The sequence below is a fragment of the Meles meles genome, chromosome X, assembly GCF_922984935.1.
Source record: "Meles meles chromosome X, mMelMel3.1 paternal haplotype, whole genome shotgun sequence".
Lineage (NCBI taxonomy): Eukaryota > Metazoa > Chordata > Mammalia > Carnivora > Mustelidae > Meles > Meles meles.
Genome location: NC_060087.1, coordinates 112,649,333 through 112,667,864, shown reverse-complemented (window position 1 = coordinate 112,667,864; position 18,532 = coordinate 112,649,333). Strand labels below are relative to the sequence as shown.

The 18,532-nt window shown below is 40.1% G+C and overlaps 1 protein-coding gene across 1 annotated transcript; it reads right to left on the bottom strand.

Moving 5' to 3' along the window:
* Positions 1 to 7,738: 7,738 nt before the first annotated feature.
* LOC123934750 (olfactory receptor 6N1-like) lies at positions 7,739 to 9,369 on the bottom strand. The gene is made up of 2 exons (XM_045994827.1): positions 8,770 to 9,369; positions 7,739 to 7,762 (listed from the first exon to the last, which is right to left on the bottom strand). The coding sequence occupies exons 1-2, from the start codon at positions 9,367 to 9,369 to the stop codon at positions 7,739 to 7,741; spliced, it is 624 nt and encodes a 207-aa protein (XP_045850783.1).
* Between the last annotated feature and the right edge of the window lie 9,163 nt (positions 9,370 to 18,532).

Below are 18,532 nucleotides of genomic sequence, written 5' to 3'. Positions count from 1 at the left end.
TAACTCGGCTTGGTTTCTGAGTCCAGAGTAGAACAGAAAATGTCAAAGGGCTACTGGAGGCATAAACAACATGATCAGCAAGTAAAGACTTTGGAAAGAAGACAGAATTGTTCTAAAAAAAAAAAAAAAAAAGGAAAGCCTGCGGCCATTTATTGGATGATTAAACGGTCTGATCCACCTCAACATAGCTCCTAAGGACACCCCTTACATCCCAGCCCAACTCAATGATTAGTGTCTGTAAAGATGGCTGGAATCAACCTGAAAAGGGCAAATTATGTCAGGTTCACTTGGCGTGAAAAGACAGAGACCTATCTATTTGAAACAATTACAATGAAAAGGACTTGGCTACTGCAAGGACGCTTCTATTATTTGGGACATCGTCTTAAAAACATTTCCTTCCCGGCCAATGGCAAATAGATCAGATGTTAAGGTATCTGCCAACCAAGGCATGTCACACTAGGTTCTGCCAGGTTGGTTTCAATAAACAGGGTTTGTGGTAAGCTCATTGTTTGTATGTAAGTAAAACAGATGCTGGTGAAACAGTCTGAAACAGTTTCTCTCTTCTCCCTGAAGTGACAAACGTGTGATTACCACCAGCCTAGGTGGTGTCCGAGTTATTTACAACTTTGAGCTAATGAGGTGGCTGTTTTGCTGCAGGTATGTGGGGTGTGAAGGTTGGGGAGGATGGTGTTGTTCTCCAGGAATGAGCCCTGAAGTTCCAGAGGGTTTATTAACCCTGTCCTTTACTTTTTTAAAAGATTTTATTTATTTATTTGACAGAGGGAGAGATCACAAGTAGGCAGAGAGGAAGGCAGACAGAGAGGGGGAAGCTGGCTCCCCACTGAGCAAAAAGCCCCGTGAGGGGGCTCGATATTAGGACCCTGAAATCATGACCTGAGCCGAAGGCAGAGGCTTAACCCACTGAGTCACCCAGGTGCCCCAGCTCTGCCCTTTAGACAAAAATATGCTTGGGGCTGGCCCTTTTGCCACACCACATTCCAGAAGAAATGTGCCCTAGCAAGAAAGGAAGATACTGATAAGGAAAAATTATTTTTCCAGGTTTCTAATGAAATCAGGGAATTTTCTCTCACCTTACTACCGGTAATAAACATGTGAGGGTGGGGGCAGAGGGGAAATACAAAATAATGGCCTCCCAAGGAACTCTTTTGCATTTGCTTTTAATAACTCCCCCAGAGCCAATCTCCCAGAGAAGTTCTTTATAGTTAAAATGCCTTCTTCAGGTAAGTCAAGAGTGACCAATTAAAACTACCAACTCTGCAGTGAATGAGGTGTTAACTGCTTAATCCCAACAATTAGCGTGCAAAAAAGGAATGAAAATGACGAAAGAAGCAAGCTATTGGCTATAAGAAAAGGAGCCACTTACAAATAGGTTGCTTTGAAGTAACTGTACTGTGTCTGTATCTATAATATGACTTATGTGTGCATTTTATATCGACACTTATGTGTGCATTTTATATCGACACTTATATGAAATATGGTGTATGTATATATTCATACCTATATACATGGTAATATAGGTGTCTGTGTAAATAAGGTACTTAATACTGGGACTGTTTAGTGCAGGGATAAAGTCGAATACACTTCAGCATAGCTACTGATAACACCCTATGTCTCAGCCCAGCCTCCAATAATGAGTGTTCATAAAGATGGCTTGGAATCATCCAGAAAAATTTAAATTATATCAGATTTAGTTGGTATAAGACAGAAAGCTATCTGTTTGAAACAATTACAATGAAAAAGACTTTGTTCCCCTCAAAGGATACCTCTATTATTTGGGACATGCACTTGTAAAGAGCACCTCAATCCCTGCCAGCTGTAAACACATCAGGTGTTACAATATCTGCCAACACAAAGCGTGTCACACTTGGTTCTTCCAGTATGGGCATAGGTCTGTGTCAGCATTTTGTGTGTGTGTGTGTGTGTGTGTGTGTGTGTGTGTGTGTGTGTTTACTGGCTCAAGTTGGGTGTGTTTGTGCATGTAGGAATGGGTGGGTATGAGGGAATGTACTTTATTTTGAGGGGATGTACTTTTTAAGAGTTCAACCTACTACACGTGGTTTCTGCTCAGCATCTTGCCTTGAATATCATTCTTTCTAATTTCCTGTTCTGGTGCCCTAGTTTTCCTTTTTCAGTGGGGATCCCATGGGTCAAGTTTGGCCCAGTTGGAGATTGCTCAGATTATCTGACTCTGCCTACCTGCTGAGCCAGCAACCTCTTTGCTGCATCCTGTAGCCTCAACTGCATCCTATTGCCAAAGCTGCCACCTGTTCTTTGGTCCATTCTGGGCAGAGCTACTTCCTTGAAACTGACCTAATGACCCTGCTTAGGCTAAGTTAAGCACTAGTTCTGGCAGAACCAGGGAGCAGAAGCAAGGTGACAAGGTTGGACTGTAGGATTTTGTACAGTGTAAACCAGGCTCTCTTGGGGACGGTGGGAACCGGAAGGCATGAGAGACTGCCTGATGTGGGCATTGTCAATTTTGGGTGGGAGAAAACATACTGGGAGTTCCCAGAGTCCTTGATCAAAGAGAAAACCAAGTGGAGAAGTGAAATGAGAGCCAAGGGTGGAGGGTGCTGAGTCATCAGTGACAGGAAAGAAGAAGAGAGAAGAAGAAAAGCAAAATATTCAGTGTGCTGAATACCATTCCAAAGACAACCCATTGTTTCCCTAGGAACACACCAGATAGCTAATTATTGAGAGACTACTATATGCCAAACACTTGCCAGGCACTGGACATATATCTCAGTAAACAGAACATAGCCCCTTCTCTCAAGGAGTTCACTGCATATTTGAGGAGATAAGAAGGACGTTCTTTTTCATATTTGTGTGTGAAAAGTTCCATAGTAGATGTAAGAGAAGGCTTCTTGGTGGGGGTGGGGGGTGAGTTTAGGCAGCTGAATAATAGGGAGGGGAATGAATATGTAAAGGCCAATCACTTGGCTTCAGGGTAAAATCCAAATTCTATGGCTGGGAATAGAGGCCTTTTATGAATTGGCTCCAGCTTGTCGGGTCTCAGTTGTTGCCACCATGCCCACACAGTCTACATGCAGCCACAGTGGATTACTTGCAATAGTTTAGACATGTACACTCTTTCACTTCCAAACCACTGCAGGTCATGATCACTTTACATAAAATGGTCTCCCCAGATCCCACCCATGGAATCCTGCTTATTTATCTTGACTTGACTCAAGTAACACCTCTACTGGGAAGTCTTCTCTTAATCTGAATAAACCCTCTCCCTCAGGCTGGTTTGAATGCCTATATGAGTTTGCTAGGGCTGCCATAACAAAGTACCACAAACTTATTGGCCTAAACAACAAAAGTTTACTTCCTCACAGTTCTGAAGGCCAGAAAACAAGGATCAAGTCAGCATTGATTTCTTCTGAGGGCAGTGAGGAAGAATCTGTCCTATGTATCTCTCTTAGTTTCTGGTGGTTTGCTGGCAATCTTTAGCGTGTCTTGGCTTGCAGACATACCATTCCAATCTCTGCCTCTGTTCTTGTGTGTGTGTCTTTGTGTCTCAATTTCCCCTTTTTATAAGAACACCAGTCATATTAAATTGGGACCCACCTTAATGACCTCATTTTAACTTGGTTAGGTTTGTAAAGACCCTATCCAAATAAGGCCACATGATGAGGTACTGGGTATTAGGACTCCAAAATATATCTTTTGGGGGGGGACAAATTTGAACCCATAACAATGACTCTCCCCAGGACTGACATAGGATCCCATAATTATCAGAGCATTAATCAACCTGATTATAATCATCTGTTTACTTGTATGTCTTTTTCACCAAACTGTGAGCTCCGTGAAAGCAGAGACAATGCTTTCTTCATTGTCATAACCCTAGTACTTGAAACAAAATCAAGCACACAGTAAGTATTCCATATGTATTTGTCACATAATAATTGTCATTCCTTTGATCAAAGGCCACTTCCTTTACATATATATGCTCTGGACCTTGGACCTTCCAACCTTTGCAGGAGCCATAAAATGCTATCTTCAATATTTCCCTTTCTAATCAATTCTTCTTGTGTTATTCAAACATTTTCTATTCTTTTACATTGTAGGAATAAACATCTTCCCTTAAGTTCTCTGTTCCAGCTGTCACCAAATCTGTTTCTTTTCATAGCCAGGCTTCTCCAAAGAATTATCTATACATAGTGATATCTACACTTTTTATTCACTCCTGCATCTCATTCCAGTGTGGCTTCTGCACCCATTATATCACTCTACCAAAAATTCTGTTAGTGAGGTCATCAGTATCTTCCATGTTTTCAGAGACAATGGACTCTTCTCTGTCCTCAGCTTGCACTTTCTCCCATCAGCCTTTAGTATAGTTTACCAGCCTTTCCTACCTAAACAATTCTTTCCTCCCCCAAAAAAAAAGAAAAAAGAAAAAAGAACGTCTCTTCCCTCTGCTTGCATGTATGGATTTTCTCCTATCTCTCTATCCTTCCTCAGTCTTATTTACTGATTATTCTTCCTCTATGTGACTTCTAAATGGTGGAATTCCCAGGGATCCATTCTGAGTTCTCTTCTTCTAAACTGCTTCTCTACATGATTTCACCCATTTCCTGGCCTTTAAATGCCATCTACATGCTGATGGCTTCTAAATTCATATTTCTAGCCCAGATATCTCTTTTGAGTTTTGGACCAGTATATTTAACTACCTAGTTAACATCCATTGTTATATCAGAATACTCTAATACAAAACTGATCTCATCATTTCTCTTCTTCCCCAAATATGGATCTATTCCAAGGCTCTCCCATCCCAGTGAGTGGCCCAAGCACATATTCAACTCACAAACCAGTAACCTGAGAGTTATTACTGATGCCTTCCTCTATAATCCATCACCAAACCCTATCATTTCTGCCTCTAAATATATAGAGCTGAATTCATTTCTCCCCATCTCTGCAGCTACTCTTCTAGTCCACATTGCCATCATCTCTTACTGCATAACATTGTAAAAATGCCTTAATTGGCTTCTCAATATCTATTAGCCCCAGTCCTATTAAAAGTCATTCTGTAAAGACATCCAGATGGCCAACAGACACATGAAAAAATGCTCCACATCTCTCGGCATCAGGGAAATACAAATCAAAACCACAACGAGATACCACCTCACACCAGTCAGAATGGCTAAAATTAACAAGTCAGGAAATGACAGATGCTGGTGAGGATGTGGAGAAAAGGGAACCCTCCTACACTTCTTGTGGGAATGCAAGCTTGTGCAACCACTCTGGAAAACAGTGTGGAGGTTCCTCAAAAAACTGAAAATAGAGCTACCCTATGACCCAGCAATTGCACTGCTGGGTATATATCCTAAAGATACAAACGTGGTGCTCCAAAGGAGCACGTGCACCCGAATGTTTATGGCAGCAATGTCCACAATAGCCAAACTATGGAAAGAACATAGATGTCCATCAACAGATGAATGGATCAAGAAGATGTGGTATATATATACAATGGGATACTATGCAGCCATCAAAAGAAACGAAATCTTGCCATTTGCGATGACGTGGATGGAACTAGAGGGTATCATGCTTAGTGAAATAAGTCAATCAGAGAAAGACAACTATCATATGATCTCCCTGATATGAGTAAGTGGAGATGCAACATGGGGGGGGTTGGGGGGGCAGGAAAAGAAAAAATGAAAGAAGATGGAATTGGGAGGGAGACAAAACATAAAAGACTCAATCTCAAAAAACAGACTGAGGGTTGCTGGGGGGAGTGGGGACAGGATAAGGTGGTGGGGATATGGACATTGGGGAGGGTATGTGCTATGATGAGTACTGTGAAATGTGTAAACCTGGCGAGTCACAGACCTGTACCCCTGGGGATAAAAACACATTATATGTTTATTTTAAAATTTAAAAATAAAAATTTTAAAAAAGGTCATTCTGTACCTATCAGCCAGAGTGATTTTAAAACATAAATAGACCATGTCCCTCTGCTAAAAACAAAACAAAAAAACCCTTCAAAGAGTTCCAATCTTACTTAAAATGAAATCCAGTGAGACCTTGTATTATTTGGCTTTTGGCTACCTTCCCAGGCCCATCTACCACATTCTTCTCCTTGGTCACCACATATGGTAACCATATTAACATTTTCTCTGATCCCAAACTCTTCAAGATCTTTACCACTGCAAGACCCTGATGTGGACTAATCTATCTTTTGAAATTATTCCCTCCTCTATCCTACCTTATAATCTACCTTTGCCTGGCTTATTCCTACTCATCTTTCTGATCTCCGTTCAAATGCCATGTCTTCAGAGAAGTCTTTTCTGAAACTTCCAACCCAATCCAAATTAGTTACCCTTGTTATATGCTTTCCCAGCAGACTTATTTTCCTTCACAGCACTTGTCATAACATCAAATTATGGAGGAATTATCAGTATATAGGTGGTACTTGAGGTGAAGGAAATAGTAATCTATTAGGGAAGGAAGATATATAACCATTTAGCTAGTCACTCAGCAAGTATTCCTGAGGTTTCTTCTATGCCAAGCATTCTTCTAGGTTCTGAAGATGCAATGGCAAACCACCAGATAATGTGATTACTGCTTAAACATATGCCCACAATGAGTCCACGGAAATAGAGGAGAGTATCCCTTCCCTCAACGTGTTGGATGGAAGAAAATGATCAGGTAAGTCTTTCTAGTGAGGATGATAATGCATGTAAAATATGAAGGGGCATTAGCTAGGTGAAAAACAAATATGGTCAGGATCTTACAGGCAAAGGGTATGAGTAACGATGCATAGGTGTGATATGGAAAACTGAGATGGAGCCTGGTGGGAAGTGAGAATGGGGAAGGAGGCAGAAGCAAGGTCATGGAAGACCTTGATTTCCGTGTTGAAGAGCTCAGATTTTATCCTTTGAAGATAGGTCTGCTGTGTGTAATGTGCTATGCTGGGTACTTGAGTATACAGCTAAAAAGACTTTCTGTCTCTGTCCTTGAAGGATTTATAATCTCACTAGAAAGATAGGGCATATACATAAAACATAAAGAGCAATAAATTCTACTTGTCAAATGAAGGGAAATGAACAATTTCTCAGGGGAAGAAATGACATGAACAGGACAGTCAGGGAGAGAGAAGGTAGGACTTGGGTTGGGTCTTAAAGGAAAAAAAAATGAGGCAAATTTAACTAACTAAGCAAGGGACATTCTGAGCATTTGTGTTTGTTCATATGTCCCACTAAATGTTCTGTTAGGTATTTATATTAGGTTATTTCATATTAATTATATAATTACTTCTCAAATTAAGGTAAATAAGAATATTGGGATTTTTATATGCAATATATAAAGATTCTCTTTATAGACAGTGCTTTCAATAATTATATAGTCTATAAGGTAAAAAAGATAAATTCTGAGCAATTTGAACACGAAGGTCTCCAAGGCTGTAATATCTTTGAGGTCAGAACTGTATTTATATTATTCACTATTCTATTCCTAGCACCTACCGCAGTCAATGCCTACATAATATTAGGTTCTCAATAAATATTTTTTCAAAAATTTTTTTCATTCAATAAATATTCAGTAGGTATTTTTGCTTCAATAAACAAATACACACATTCTTTCCCTTATCACAGCAGAATGTTTTTGCCTTCCCTCCCTCTTGAAGTGTAGCTTGAATACACCAGTTGATAATGCTAAGTAACTGACAACAGATACAAAAATAAGAAACAAAAGCACAAGTGAGCCCAGAAAGGCAAACTCAGGTACACAGCAGAAGGATGATCTGAAAGGGGAACAGAAAGAACAAAATGAAAACACAGGGGGTAGCTGTAAATTCTAGGGAAAATTCAATTTAGAAAAGAGTGACTTGAGGCAATCCACGTGCCTCACAAATTGTGTTTGATGCACATTTCTTTAAAACTAGTCTTCTAGTGAGTTTCCATATATTTTATTAGATCCCACCTTTATCTTTCTTTAATCTTATAGGAATAGCACAGTTACAACTCCTCCTCCAACCCCAAATCTCCCAGTCTCATTTTTAAAATCTCCCAGTCTCATTTTAAAACACACATACACAGAAAATTGAAGACAACTAAAGCACACTTGCAAATACCTACTTTCAGGATTGAGCTTTTGGGGGGGGTGTATATTTAGCAACTATTTGTTTTTTTTTTTTTAACTATTTGTTTTTTATCCCATAATAGTTCCACTCCTAGGAGGTGCTCTTCTCCTCTCACAGTATAAATATGCTCACAGTACAAAAGAAAAACTAGAAAATTTCAAGGACACCAAGACAAATCTACTAACTCTTCCCCCAAATCAGCTAAATAGATGATTTGGAGACTAATCAATATTTTACCTTAAAAATATTATAATCTATGCTATGCTTTCTTAGGCTGAGAGTTCCCTGAGGATGAGGACAGACAGTGCCTTAACCTTCAGACTGCCATCATTTCTGTCGATTGAATGGAACTCATCATTGTAGGATCAAATCCTCAGCTTCCTCAGGGCCTCCTTGACATGTTTGTCTTTGAGGCTGTAGATAAGGGGGTTACCCATGGGAGTGATAACAGTATAGAACAAGGAGAAGGTTTTATTGAGAACTGGCACCTAACTAGCAAAGGGTACAGCATAGACCAGGATCAAGGTTCCATAAAATAAAGTCACAACAACTAGATAAGAACACATAGAGAATGCCTTCTGCCAACCAGTCATGGAAGGTATATGCAAGACCACGGAAAGAATTTTCCAGTAGGAGGTTAGGTTTAGTCTAGACAGGGCCAAACTCACCAGCACTGTTAGACTCATGCAGACTACGTTGACCAGTGGGGGATCTGAGCAGGAGAGCTCCTGCAGAGGTTTCAAGTCATAGAAGAAATGGTCAATCTCATTGCCACCACAGAAGGTCAAACTGGTTACCATAACAGCCTGGAATACAGTTGCCACTGTGAAGCCACTAAACCATGAACCAGTTACTAACCACACACATATGGTTCCATGCATCAGTGTTGGATAGTGCAAGGGCTGGCAGACAGCCAGGTAGAAGTCGTATGACATCACTGCCAGAAGATAGCACTCAGTGCTGCCCAGAGCCCCAAAGAAATAGAGCTGCATAACACAACCTGCCTGGAGATCACTCTGTTCTTTCTCAGTAAGTCCAGCAGCATCCTGGGCACAATGTTCGATGTATAACAGACCTCTAAGCATGAGAGGTTTGCCAGAAAGAAGTACATTGGTGTCTGGAGTCCCCACTGAGTGCTCACCAGGACCATGAGGAGAAGATTCCCAGATATGGTGGCTAGGTAGACAATGCCAAACACCAAGAAGAATAAGAGACCCAATTTCTTGGAGGTCTCCAAACCCTAGTATGATGAACTCAGTCACCATCATAGTGGTATTTCCTGGCCCCACAGAAATCAGAAGTTCCTGGGGAAGTTATATCAGATCCCTCAGCTATTAAAATTTCCTACAATTCTGTCAGTAGTTAGATCTCTGCACTAATGAGGGCATTTCTTGGGGACTGGTTCTGATGGTAGCCAGCTAAATTTGCCCTCAGGCAAGCTGTTTTACAGAAATCAGCTGAACCTGTCGTTTGGTCAGGCGGGGGGAATAGGATGAGGAGACTAAATGGTAGAAAGAATGGCTCAGTGAAAATCTATACCCATCCTTTAGGGAACAATCCAGAATACAACTGTACTGGTAGCAGGTCAAGAACCCCAAATCCACGTCTAAAGGAGGCGTGTAGAGCCCATGCTTGGCATCGTTGGTGTCATTTTGGACAGAAGAAATTCCCAAGGAAAATCCTTACTAAATGTTGACAATTCAAAGAAATAACAAGCCAGATAGCAAATCATGTTTATGACCTTCGTTACCAGAGCATGAAGTGGGAGCTGAAATGCCAAGACTGAGGCAAAGAATCATTCCATTGATGGTACAGAGCCATCCATGCTTATTTGGTAGTGACATCCATGAAATTACAGAATGGTAGTTTCTGGAAAGCAGATTTTGGAAAAACAGGTTTGCATTCTAAAACAGAATAAAGATTTCTTACTTTTTAATCTTGCCACATAAAAGACTGGATTTTAGGCTAATGGGAGGAAAGCCCAGTAGCATCCACCTAAAACTGCTCATTAGACTCATATGCACCCATCTGAATGCACATATATACACACACATCCATCTGGAGTTACACAGTCAGATATAGATAGTCACACAGACTATCATCTTTGCCATCACTTTTAAAATTTTATTTTCCTAGAGCAGTTTTCTAGAAGTGAAATATTTGCTCCATGGGTCTTTGCCTACAATTCAGATATGCTCGTATTAGGGAGGTAGCAGAGACCGTGGGTTAGATCACAAAGCCCAAATAACCAGGCTTTCCATATACATACATCATGGGCAGTGGAAGGTAAATTAGCACGTTTTTCCCACTCAGTTGTTTCATTGGTCTGTTTTGTGAGGTAGTGTAGTATAAAGATTAAACATGGAACACCAATGCCAGACTGCAGAGGATCATATTCCAGCCTCTCCATTTACTGGCTGTGTGACCTTGGACAAGTTACTTAGACTCCCTGGGCCTAAGTTTCTCATCCAAAAAACGAGGATAATAGTAACTCCTCACAGTATTGTTGAAAAATAAATACGTGTAATTAAAACAGTACCTGACACATAGTAAGCACTAAATAAACATTAAAATTTTTCTTTACAGAATAAAATTCTTCATGAAAACAGCCCCACAGAAGCATTAACCAACATTATTGATCACTATACTTAAATAAGATAAAGCAGTATAAATTCATGGGAGGAAATTGTTTAGCTCTCATTACTTCTCAACTGTTACCTATCACCACTTAATTTCACCACTTAATTTAATTTAAAGATAATTAAAGATAACATTCATATCTATTTATAGTTATGTACGGATTAGATGAGATTATGAATATAAAGTGCCTGTCACATAGAAAATGGTCACTAAATCGTGGCTAATAATAGTACAAATAACAATTTGCCTGAAGTTGTCAAGCTTGAGCTGACATTCACGGTTCTGTGTGCCTCCAACATTTATGGTCTTTCTACCATACAAACTGACTCTACTGCCTGCTATTATTTACACATACATGAGTGCATGTTCATTTTTGTCTCTATGTGAAAGGTTTTTGGAATTCTGTCTGAAAGGATTAAAGGCAAATGCTCCACCATGATCTAATACCTTTAAATCAGACTTCTTCTGACACATCTACTTTGCACCAGGTACCCACCACACCTAAGCCATGGACAGCCTTGGTTCTTTTGGCTCCAGTTCCTGCCCGGCTTCCTTTGAGGGAAAACTCAGGGCTTTTCCTGGGTATTCTCAGCCCAGTTTCCCACCTGTTCCTCAAGAGTTATTGTCCAAATCCATTCTTCTTAGTTTCCCCAATACTTCAGCCATCTTTAACCCTTTTTAAAAATGGATCCTCACCCCAACTCTATCACTGCCTTCCCTTCTTTCCTGATTCACTTTTTTATTTATAGCCCAATTGCCTGTAACATAGAATATATTTTACTTAACTCCTTCCTAATAGTCTGTCTCGTTTAATGTAGACTTCACAAGAGTATCGTTTTCCTTTCTTTTATTCACCACTGAATCCCAAACACCTAGAATATTGCCTGATGTTCAGTAGACACAATAAATATTTGCTGAATGAATTCATAAGGCAGTATGACATGATAAATAGTGCTTTTGCTTTGGGAGCCAAACAGAGCTACATTTGGATCTTAGCTCTACCACTTCTCAGTGTTTCACCTTGGGCCATTCACTTAACTTCTATGTGCTTCCAGCTCCTCATCTGTTAAGTAAGAGTTGTGGAAAAGTCTACTAGTAGACCCCAAATACCCATTTCCTCCTTCTTCTAAGGCAGGAATTGACAAAATTTTTCTTAAAGGTCAGAGATTTTAGGCTTTGCTGGTCACCTGGTCTTTGTCACAACTGTTGAAAATGCCATGGTCATGAGAAAACATCACAGATAATACATAAATGAATGGGAGTTACTGTATATAATAAAACTTCATTTACCAAAAAAAAAGCCATTGGGCCTTAAGCTATAGTTTTTCAAATCCTATAGCTAGATACACAGCTGCCCGGCTACAGCCCACATTTTCTTTGCAGCTTAGCGAAGTCAACAGGGTGTGAATTGAATGATGTGTATAATTTTTAGATTGTACCCTTAAAAGAAAAGTACATTTCCTCACCTTTTCCTTTTTACATTTCTCACTGGCTGGAATACAGACTGATAAGAGAATCAGCACCTGCCATGGAAGCCGGGTATTGAAGGAACAGAGCAACAGCATAGAAGCTGCGCAGATCCTCAACATGGTATACCAGGGTAACCCTAAGCATCCTACCTGGTCTTTTCATGGAGATACATACATTTTTATTTTGTCTAAGTCACTGAAGTTTTTTAGTCTCCTTGTTACAACAGCTTAACCTGTACCCTAACACATGATTGTAACTATCTCCTAGAGTATTGTGATTATTCCACAAGATAATCCATGTGAAGTACTTAGCACAATGGCTGGCAAAACACACATGACAGCTGTCATGATTTGTTGTTAGTGACTTCATTCCTCATCTCCATTCTTCCCCTTCTCTGGCATCTTTAAATGTCTTCTAAAGATTTTATTTATTTATTTGACAGAGATCACAAATAGAGAAGCAGACAGAGAGAGAGGAGGAAGTAGGCTCCCTGCTGAGCAGAGAGCCCCATGCCCTGGGATCATGACCTGAGCCTAAGGCAGAGGCTTTAACCCACTGAGCCACCCAGGAGCCCCTTTAAATATCTTCTTCTAACCAAATCTTGCTTCCCTCAAGACCCAATGCTCCCTTAAGCCTAACAACTTTTTTTTTAACTATTCTGTTTTTTTTTAATTTTTTTAAATTCAATTTAGTTAACATATACTGTATTTTAGTTTCAGGGGTAGAATTTAGTGATTCATCAGTTATGTATAAGACCCAGTGTTCATCACACCATGTGTTCTCCTTAATGCCCATCACCCAGTTACCCCATCCTCCAACCTCTCCTCTCCAGCAACCCTCAGTTTGTTCCCTAGAGTTAACAGTCTCTTGTGGTCTGCCTCCCTCTCTGCTTTAATCTTATTTTATTTTTCCCTCCCTTTCCCCATGTTCATTTGTTTTGTTTCTTAAATTCCACATGAGTGAGATCATATGATAATTATCTTTCTCTGACTGACTTATTTTGCTTAGCATAATACCCTCTAGTTCCATCCATGTCATTACAAATAGCAAGATTTCATTCTTTTTATTTTTTTAAAATATTTTATTTATTGGACAGAGAGAAATCACAAGTAGGCAGAGAGGCAGGCAGTGAGAGAGGAGGAAGCAGGCTCCCTGCGGAGCAGAGAGCCCGATGCGGGGCTCGATCCCAGGACCCTGAGATCATGACCTGAGCCGAAGACAGAGGCTTTAACCCACTGAGCCACCCAGGTGCCCCAAGATTTCATTCTTTTTAATGGCCAAGTAATATTCCATTGTGTGTGTGTGTGTGTGTGTGTGTGTGTGTGTGTGCACATGCACGCGCCCGCCACATCTTTATACAGTATATATATACCACATCTTTATACATTCATCTGTCAATAGACATATAAGCCCAACAACTTGAACATGGATTCAACAACTCTCTATCCCCATAGGTTCAACAACTCCCCACTCATTACGGAATGGAATTTGAATGCAAACAACCAGGTTTTGCCCTTTTCCTGAATAAAAGCACAAATAGCACATTTGGCTGATTAAGGCCTTGTTCACCTTCCTAACAAGCTAGATAAGTAATCTTTAAACTGGAGTATGCATAGCACAAGGCAACTTGTGCTCAATTAGGGGTGATTTCACACATACCCCAACATGTTGTAATATCTGCAGACACTTCTTGTTGTCACAACTGGAGAGGGGGCTACTACTGGCAGCTGGTGAACAGAGGCCAGGGTATTGCTAAATACCCTACAATGCACAGAACAGTCCCCTACAATAAAGCACAGATGTGAATGATGCTGCCCTTGAGGAACCATGCCCTAAAAGTCCACAATGGCCTCCCCAGGAGGTATGCAAACAGGGAAAGTTTTAAAAGAATTAATTTCTAACTTATATATGGAGTGTTCTCTAAAACTGAGGTGCCATGAATGTGCAAGAGACTGCAGAGTCCTACTGTTCCCCTTTCTCACCTCTACTTTCACAAATACCCTTCTCCTAATTTACAAAAGAAAGGTCTACCTGTTAGGCATTTGAATCCTACCTTGACTGTAGGCATTTTCTTCACTAAGGTCCCAGAGTACAGCAGAGCCGAGTGAATAAGTTCTTAAAAGTTGGAGGATAGTCCCTGGTTCTAATTAATTCTTCGTCACTTACTCACTGTGTAATATTTAGTTACTTACTTTGCTTACTTATTTTAACTGGTGGGAGACTTGTGGTCACAGGGACTTTTCCCGTTTAAAATTTAATTTTATATACATCTTTCTATATAGATGTATGATACGATGATCGAGAGAGGTTTCAAGTATAAAAATATGTATAACAGGGGCGCCTGGGTGGCTCAGTGGGTTAAGCCGCTGCCTTCGGCTCAGGTCATGATCTCAGGGTCCTGGGATGGAGTCCCACATCGGGCTCTCTGCTCGGCGGGGAGCCTGCTTCCCTCTCTCTCTCTCTCTCTCTCTGCCTGCCTCTCTGCCTACTTGCGATCTCTCTCTCTCGCTGTCAAATAAATAAATAAAATCTTAAAAAATATATATGTATAACATTAGTGACTCCTGGGTGCCTCAGTCTTTAAGGGTCTGCCTTCCTGGGATCTAGCTCCATATCCAGCTCTCTGCTCCACAGGAAGCCTGCTTATCTCTCTCCCACTCCCCCTGTTTGTGTTCCCTCTCTCGTGCTCTCTGTCAAATAAATAAATAAAATCTTTTAAAAATATATATGTATAACGTTAGGATAAAATTCGGTGGGCAAAGTGAGTGGAAATGTGGGTTCGAAAAGAAAAGGTAATGGTGTGAGGTGCCTGACTGTTAGAAAACTTGCATGTTTCCATTTTAGTGGGTAACAGTGGATATAAAAATACTCCAGGATTTAGAATTTACCCAGGAACTACAGGGTATTATGATAAGTGAAATAAGTCAGCCAGAGGAAGACAAATACCATATAATTTCATTTATATGTAGAATTTAAGAGACCAAACAAATGAACACAGGAGAAAGGAAGAAAAAAATAAAATAAGATTGAAGAAGTGAAAAGATTGAGGCACAAATTTAATTGTGTTGTAATTTTAACCTGTCAATGTTTACAAGGTGTGTTTGCATCTATTTGAACCTGCAATGAAAAATTTCTAGATATCAGTCTGATATTGTTCAAGGGAGCACAGTACATTGCAAAGTTTAAAGAGCTAAATTTCTGATGAATCCCCTCTGTGTTCTTTCTTGCTTGGTGAAAAAACAGAAAGAGGAAAAAAAAAAAAAAAAAAAAACCAGTCACACAGAGATGCCATTAAAATGCAGCAGCAAGTCCTAGTGCACAAGACTGGTTTTCTCCGGTCTCCACTCACCCTGCCAGCTAGCTTCCAAGTGTTTTTTTCCCCTGTTCAAGAAGTTCTTCATGCTCCCTCAGCCTTCCTTTCAAGCCAATACCTAGTTTTTCCCTTTTTATCAAATAATGACTCTCTTAGTCACCGCTGCAGGTCTCCTGGACTCTTAAAGTCTGCCTATGACTCAATGTGCTTTTAGCAAGTGGGCCTCCAGATACAATCCACAATTATCAGACATAACTTTGAAAAGCAATCAAAGAAAAGAGGAAGTTTTAAAACAGCTATAGGGTGTCGCGCGCATGCGTGTGTGTGCGCGCGCACACACACACACACACACACACACAGAGACACACACACACAAGCTGTGCTCACAGAGAAGTTCTCGTCCCTATGCCAAGAAAACTACTGGGAAAATGGGCAAGTTGATCAAATGAATTAACTCAGCTGTTTGTTTTCATGCAGGAAATGGCAAAACCTGGCTCTATTTTTTTTATTGTTACGTTCACTGTTTCAAGCAAATTGTGAAACTGCTGTGTGTCCACAGGCTCAGGAAAATAATTTTCATATGTGCACACAAACATGAATCTGTGCACACAAAACACAGTGTGATCATAGCTGTGATCATGAGCGAGAAGCGGTGTACTTCATGTGATCCACCAGCCCAGACCTACATTTTTACATTGAAATCAGAGAACACAACCTTAAAATAGAAATGGCAATAAACGAAATAGATCACTTTCATCCAGATTGGTATGCAGAGCATAGCTCCACACTGAATTCTCGCTTGGTAAATGTCTCTTTCCTCACTGGAATTCAGAGCTGTTGTTTGATTCCTCTTTGTTTGATGACAGCTTCTTTACACTCTGAAAGAAGCCAAGGAAGAGAATCCTTCCTTAAGCACCCCCTCAAGACCAATCAATAGGTACTGATTTGATTCCCAACTTATACCATTTTAGCTGTGTGAGTAATTGTCTTAACCTTTCTGAGCCTTGGTTTCTTCATCTGTAAAATAGGGATAATGCTATGCACCCTAACTAATACACACAGTTTGTAATGAGGATTAAGTGAGACATGTCCATTTAAAAATTACTTAAAGTGTTATATACAAAATACATTAAAATAACAAGTATCAATACTATAGTTAATGTTATTATTAGCTCACAAAACCACATATTCCATAGTTCATAAGCTCTATTAGAAATAAACCAAAATCAGAATCCCTTTAAATTCTGTCCATTTGTCCCTGGTCTGCTCACTAGTTCTATACAAAATAGACCCAACTATTTTTCTATATGTAATAGATATCATTTTAATCTATATCATCTTCAGATAACTGAGAGAGATGTTGTGATCCCATTCTCCCCCTACACCCAGATTTTCTCTTTTCTGGGCTAAAAGAAAACTAATCAACTCAAAAGCCCTTAAAGAAAAGAAGTACAACATCCGCACACTCACACTTCTGTTCTCAACATTATTGTTTACTTGACTGATGAATATTGTCCCCTTTGGAGGTTGTTAACACATGGAAATGTTCGTTGAGTCTGGAAAAGTGAAGGAAGATGTTTCAGTTTGCTCTTTTATTCCCAATACTAGTTAGCACTTAATACCCTTTTGATGTACTCATGAATAAGTGAATGAAAATCTGTCATAGGTTTTATTTTTCCTCAGCATAATGGCTTGAAGCTCCCAAGTCCTGCCCCATGGCTCTAGCATGATGAGTCCCAGAATCTTGAGCCCTGATTTTCAGCCCACAATCACAGAAAACCTGGATTTGCCCTTCTATTCTTTCAAGAGAGCATTTCACAAACTTTTGGGAGACTGGTGGTACCCTGGGGCCATCTGAATCAGTGTCAGTAACTGATGCCAAGATGAATAATTTTTTTTTCTTTTGCAAGGGAGAGGGGTTTTGGTGGGAATTGGTAGCTTGGCCCTAATTTCTCTTTTAGGCAAAGGAAGTGGATTGACAATCTTACTTGTTTATTAGGTGTTAATGCTGCAGCCTCAACCCCAGATGACTAAGGAAAAATGGCCCCTTCAAATCCAGAGGAAGACAACTTTTATGGGGTCAACTAGAAAGAAGAATTTTGTTTGTTTGTTTGTTTGTTTGTTTGTTTTAGAAAGAGATCACAAGCAGGCAGAGAGGCAGACAGAGGGGGAGGGGGAAGCAGGCTCCCCGCTGAGCAGAGAGTCCCTGAGACCCTGACCTGAGCTGAAGGCAGAGGCTTAACCCACTGAGCCACCCAGGTGTCCCAAGAGTTTTTTGTGTTTATTTTCTTTTTGTGTTTTGTTTGGTGTTTTGTTCTTTGTGATTCAGTTTCTTTGCTTGCTTGGTTTGTTTTAATTATACACACCTTGCCTTCTCTATAATTTGGGGGAGTATAGCGAGCAGGAGATGCCATAAGTTGGTTATGAGGCTGTGTTAGAGGCAAGAAGTCAGTACCTCTGGTCCCACCCTAAACCTACTTCTCTGCCACCTCAACCTGATCAGCTCCAGTCGAAAAATCATCCTTTTGTCTAAGGTATTATATCCTACAAGTTGAAGGAATGGGAGAAAACTCACACATAAGGAGTTGTATAAAACACAGAGCTTAAAACACAACTAAAGAGCTCTTTCTCCAAACATCAGATTAAGTACCTCCTAGAACACCATAAATTGTCAACTCTGTGAGAATAGAAGCAGTGTCTGTCTTGATTATGCTGCACCCAAATGCCTAAAATATAAAAGATATAAAAGGAAGACAGAAGGAAGATTCTAAGAACTGTAGCTAAAGAAGAAATAGGTCCTGGAGGTAAAGGGAGCCATAAGAGACCATTCGCGTCCAGCCCTCTGCATTTACACAAGAGCTTTTCTGAACCACTCATCATTCCATTTTTGAGAATTCATCAGACAAAAGTCTCTATGGCTCTTTTTGCCTACCATTTTTATTGCTGCAAAGTCTTGCTCACACACTGATCTATAACTTATTGAAAATTCCCAGATAACAAATCCAGGT